The sequence below is a fragment of the Argopecten irradians genome, chromosome 10, assembly GCF_041381155.1.
Source record: "Argopecten irradians isolate NY chromosome 10, Ai_NY, whole genome shotgun sequence".
Taxonomy (NCBI): domain Eukaryota; kingdom Metazoa; phylum Mollusca; class Bivalvia; order Pectinida; family Pectinidae; genus Argopecten; species Argopecten irradians.
Window position 1 is genome coordinate 4,218,122 of NC_091143.1, and position 6,000 is coordinate 4,224,121.

At 32.4% G+C, this 6,000-nt stretch overlaps 1 protein-coding gene across 1 annotated transcript; it reads right to left on the reverse strand.

Moving 5' to 3' along the window:
- Nucleotides 1–1,911: 1,911 nt before the first annotated feature.
- On the reverse strand, nt 1,912–5,741 carry LOC138332510 (heme-binding protein 2-like). Its single transcript, XM_069280513.1, has 4 exons — nt 5,322–5,741; nt 4,611–4,743; nt 4,020–4,200; nt 1,912–2,165 (listed from the first exon to the last, which is right to left on the reverse strand). Exons 1-4 carry the CDS (start codon nt 5,529–5,531, stop codon nt 2,000–2,002), a joined length of 690 nt encoding a protein of 229 aa, XP_069136614.1. The 5' UTR covers nt 5,532–5,741; the 3' UTR covers nt 1,912–1,999.
- Between the last annotated feature and the right edge of the window lie 259 nt (nt 5,742–6,000).

A 6,000-nucleotide genomic window follows, 5' to 3' on the forward strand; every position in this document is an offset into this window, starting at 1 on the left:
CAAAAGTCTGAAACCAAAAATGATAACGAGTAAAGAAATCCTGATGCAGATCCCATCTGCAAATTAAAATGAGAAATCGAATTTCAAAAACAGTTTAATTTTGGAATTAATATGGAAAAATATACAAAATACCGTTACAACAAATCAAGTAAAAGAATTTCAATGGAAGTGTATACACAATATTATATATAAAGAATCAAAAATAAGTAAATTTGGTAAAACGCAAACGGAAGATATTGTCCATTTATTTTTTGTTCTTGTACATATATTTAAAACCATTTCGGGATTCAATGAAGATATGCTGACATCAGATGTTGAGATTTTGGGATTTCAAGCTAACGATGATCTGTTAGTTCTTCTCAATACCGCATCATTGTCCTTCAAATGGTCCATTTGAAATGTAGAAATGCTATTAAGTATGACAAAATAGAAATTGCTGTTGATCATATATATATAGGAAAGTCCAACACATATTTTAAGTAATTTAGAACTGTTTATAAAACCAAAGAAAAAGAAAATTATATCAATTAATTATGTTCAGAATATTTTAGATAAATTTAAGAATTAAGGAATTAGCTACAGAATGCGAGGATGAATTAAGAATGAATGAAATGTAATAAACGAGTAAGAAAGATTCACAGAATGAATGTATTAATGAATAATATCAAGAATGAGAAAGAATAAGTGAATAATTGGAAGGTTAGAGAGAATATTGGGAAATGAATGTTGAATGAAAGCCCTCTTGCAAGAGGACAATCATGTACGGATGCTAAATCCAGGGTCCCAACCCTGGTAGTCATATATGTTTGTCATGCCTGGGGAATAAAAAATACTAAAAAGAACTTTAGCAGTACTGCCAAAAATCATGATATTTATATCTTCATTGCAGTAAAATGAGTACATACTATCAAAGTAAGAAACCAAAATGTGGTAACCATTTCATTTCACATTTTTACATTGGTAATAGTAATTATAAAGTGACTTCTCATCTAAACATATATAACCCATACAACAAGAACTGTTACACTGCATACATGTAAATTCGAATTCTGTGTTGTTGCAGATGCTTATCAATATTATATTTGTCTATGGCTTTAAATGATTTTCACAGTGCAATTCATCAAAACTTATGGTTTTCAATAGGTTACTGAAGAACTAATTGGATGCCAAAATTTTCCCCAGTTATTGCATATATAACTTTAAAACTTTCCATAAAAATTTTCAAATACGTATTGAAGACACGTCCTCTTGGTGTTTACCAAGGAGACCCCTTGTGTCCATCTTTTTTAGCATATTTTCGTAATGTTATTTCTTTATGTCTATAGCCGTAACCATATATAATTTGGTAATAAGTTTGACCACAAATTGAATCTTGAGTAACAAAGGTTTCAGGTTTTCAGTAAGTTTGAACTACCATATTAAACGTTCTCTATGTGAAACATGCTTTAAGTATCCTCTTCAAGCAAACAAAAATGAATACAAAAATATTTTCACAACCCGAAATATATCCAATGATATTTTACAAAACTGTGCCAAGTGGCTTTAAATTCAAACTGACTACTATCGAAAAACGAACTGATCAATCATGTCTTGCCCGGAGTACACACTGTCTCATTGCATTGTAGTAAGAGGAGACTAAATTTGGGATCTTATCTTTCTGAGTATTAGCAAGTTGATACGATAAGAAACGATGATGTCTTAGATATAAGGAAACACCGAATGCAATGCAATTTAGTGTTTGTTTTCCCAAAAAAGGAACTTTCTAAACTTTACATTATTTTTTATCCAAAATCACGAAGAAGATATCAGTCCTTTGACCAAAACGTCAGCAAAGACAAAGAAAAAATAGCTTAATATTATCTTTTTATTTAAGAAACAAATAAAACAATAACAATGTTATCAACTCTACAATGTATAATTTACATATGTGTTTCGATCATCACGACAATGGATACTTATGTGAGGCAATATACAAATGGTTGTAGTGAGAATATAACTGTTATGCTGGGATCCAGACTTCGTTATGTCTATGAAGGATGTTAAAGGGACTGTCGTATCCGGCTGTAAACGTGTAACCAGTACTGTAGGGTGTCGTACCCAGCTCCGCCCTCAGGGCTCGGAAGGCATCTGCTTCTTTAGTGTTGCTGGTACGACCAGAGAAAGATCTGTGGAGAGTAGTATAATCACAATAGAAAACTATTAAAGATGCTCCACCGCTGACAAATGGTATTTTTTCACTATCAAAAAAGGAGCAGACGATTTAGTATTTTTCTTCAGTTACAAAAGTTACTTACTTTACACTATTACAACCATTGAAAAGTTTGAGCTTCTAATTTTACTTCAAGTTAAAAATATGAAAAATAATTAATTGCATCCCGAAAAAAATCCGTGACACTATATCCTATATGGAATGAAGTACTGATTGCGCATGCACCAAAGGCGAAATAAATTATTTTTTATTATTTTTTTGTGTTAATTAGGCATATATATACACGATTAAACACCAATTATTTTTCAGATGATTAATATCATTTATGCTCTGTCGGCGGTGGAGCATCTTTCATATAAACTAAATAACAAAACTACATTTTTTGTATAACCCAAACAATGGAAACTTGGATAAGTCCATTTATTAGAAAGTTCCTGACCCTCTGTATAAAGCTATATATGGTCAATAAGAAGTGGAAGAGACCCTGGCATTATAAGGGATAATTAACTATTGACAAATTTCTCATTATAATATTGACTAAATACGTGTAATAAAACAATATCTCAACCATTGTGACAAGTCACAAGAGGAAACACATGGCTTGTATAACAAGAATTCCGCGGAAAGAGACGTGTCGCCTACACAGCAGTTAAAATATCACCAAAATAGTTATAATTAACAGTTGCAAATATTGTTAATAACTAAGTAATGTTATCAAGTCCCGTAACTCTTGCAAATATTGGCGGATTTTGACTAGTATCAAACCCGTCCTACATCTCATTTATAGCAAGCATTATACAACATTTGGGTTAAACCGGATAATAAATACTGATGTTATCGAGCGGAAACCATGGATTTATCTGTTTTGACGATTTTAAAGTCCCGTAATTCTCGCAAATATTGACGGATTCTGACCAGTATCGAACCCATGCGAGATCTCACCAATATAAAACAATGTCCCAAATTTAGTTGAAATCAGACAATAAATATTAAAGTTATCGAGCGAAAACCATGAATTTATCTGTTTTGACGATTCCAAAGTCCCGTAACTTTTGCAAATATTGACGGATTTTAACCAGTATCGAACTCATCCGAGATTTTATTGATATAAAGCAATATACCTGCCTACTCAGCAGTTAAAATATCACCAAAATAGTTATAATTAACAGTTGCAAATATCGTTAATAACTAAGTAATGTTATCAAGTCCCGTAACTCTTGCAAATATTGACGGATTTTGACTAGTATCAAACCCGTCCTAGATCTCATTTATAGCAAGCATTATACAACATTTGGGTTAAACCGGACAATAAATACTTAAGTTATCGTACGGAAACCGTTTTGTGGACGCCGACATAGTGAAACCTACATGTATGTGTCACACTTGCGTTGGAGGTGACACAAAAATAAGTACAATGTCTATTGAAATATAACAGCAGTTACGGGGAAATAAAAACAAAAATGACCTCATATCACGTACATTTTTTTCTCATACCTACGGGTGTAATACTGGCTGGTCTCATGCATTAGAGTCATGTCGCCAGAGGTTGTATTGCTTGCCATGCAATGGATCAACACAATTACAAGTTTCTCGGTAAAATGTATTTGAAACTATGGTGGTGTTACTATAAAAGATGCAAGCAACGGGATTTGTGTTAAAAATACCACACTGTGTGTCAATATCACCGTTGTCCAATTGTAATAAAAGCGTCGACTTATGAGAGAAAAATACTTTTTCATAGTTGGATATGAAGGACTCTCCTCAGGGGATCACAAATTTTACTATTTACAGAATGAATTAGAATACTTACCCAACGTAAACTATCATTGGAGGAAGATCCACGAGGTAAACCGAAGGATCGGTCGGTGCAGGGGCAGATGTTTGCATGTTATGTGGTACAAAGAAGTACATAACGTATGTAGAAGGTGTTGTCGGAGTGGCTCCGGGAACATGGCGTCTTAATACTGGTGCAGTCATAGGAATCTTTTCATCTAGAAAATCAAATAAAAAGTTATAGTTTTAATCAAACATTAATATACCCGGTATTCTTAAGTAGTTAGTAAGTTTGTCTAGTATACATGATCTTGAAAAAGATTAAAATAAATAAATCAATAAAATAAAAAAAAAGTCATGGTGGAGGAAGTTTTTGCTATTTTGCCTTTTGATATTAAATAAAAATTAAAGTTTTTTTTAAATCAAATATTGATATTTTCTATGATGTTTCAAAATTGGCGATTTCGTCTGTGGTACGTATCTGATTAAATCTTAATTGAAAGAGTCAAAGTGTGTTAGGGAGCCTACCTCAGTGTATAATACATGGTAATTTCCAGTGCATAACATATCGTGGGTTAATTAAGACCCAAACACATACATTGCTTCATGCTAAACAAATTTTACGTACTTTGTGCATTCTTGCCTGAAATGTATTGGAAGAGTTTGCCAAACATTAACGTATTTTCGGCGTTCGTGAAGCCAACTTCTGTAAGATTTGTAGCGACCCACTTTGTAGACTCGTATCTCCTTTTTTCGTAACCCTACAAGACAATGGCGACATTGAAGCCACTCGCTCAGACACTTGAATAGATAAAATATTTGTTCATATTTATCTATGATACTGAGTGTTTCATAATTGTGCAAATATTTGAAAATAAAAATGTCAACTCTTTGACAATATATATCACTTTTTGATTAGGTATAGAATGATAAAACATATACAATTTTCATTAAAATCTTTAATTAAAATCAACCGTACAAACAAATCATATGTAAATTTCGAAATGATTTGCCTCTTTATGAAAACAAAAAGATCTAAAATTACATGTTAAGGTCAGTCAATTATCAGTTTACGTTAGATATATCCTTATAAGAAATAACAAAATTGACCAATATATTACTTAATTACAATACCTCGTAATTTTTTCGCGCCGCAATAATTTGCCATGTCTGAAACCTTAACAGTTACTGAATGAGCTTAATATGTATAATCATCGGACCCATTTTGATGATTCATTTCCCAGAACATTAGTCTGGAGACACAGATTATGTGTCAAATCGGCCGTGAGTATAATCGGTATATCGTATAAAACATCTTATTCATAGTACTTCTACTTACTGTTCTGGTGTCCGTGGTTTCAAAAGCTGGACAATCCAGATCGTGACAGAACCAATGTTTGTTTGACATGCCTACTAGTCCGGGAGGATCTGTTTTAGCCCCGAACAAATTGTCTAGAAACCCAGCATTAGTCCCAACCACAAGGGTGACTAGAGTGGCTAATAACATGGCCTTCATAGCTTTGGAAAGAATAAAATAAATAATTATCATTTGAAAACTACACCAAAGAAGTGTTGGAAAATTAAAACTATAAATATTAAACAGACAAATTTGACCTTAAATTTGTTAATAAACGATAACAACTGCAGACAGAAAATAAATATAAGAAAATGGATCAAAGAAAACAACAACAACAACAAAACCAAAAAGAAAAACAACAAAAACAAACGAAAAAAACATAACCCTAACAAAAAACCCCACAAAAACCACCTTTTTTTAAATCGTTCAAATCGTGCAATAAAATGTCATTGAACTACATGTACATGTATAATAGAACGGGAATACTTTCTCACCTGTAAAATGGTAATGTACGCTGCTGTTGTCCTGTTATGAAAATGTTAAAACGTACAATCACCGGGCCTTAAATATCTTTAGTTTGTAATGTTATGAAACAAGAAGGTGTTTTAGTAGTGAATTACTTGTCAGCTTTACTCATTTTATGAGATAATGGGAAATAGTG

Coding starts and splice junctions, on each gene's coding strand:
- LOC138332510 (XM_069280513.1), bottom strand. CDS start 5,531: ATGATAATTATTTATTTTATTCTTTCCAAAGCTATGAAGGCCATGTTA. Junction 4,201..4,610: donor TTCAGGCAAGAATGCACAAA/GTACGTAAAATT, acceptor TTGATTTTCTAG/ATGAAAAGATTCCTATGACT. Junction 2,166..4,019: donor CCAATGATAGTTTACGTTGG/GTAAGTATTCTA, acceptor TACTCTCCACAG/ATCTTTCTCTGGTCGTACCA.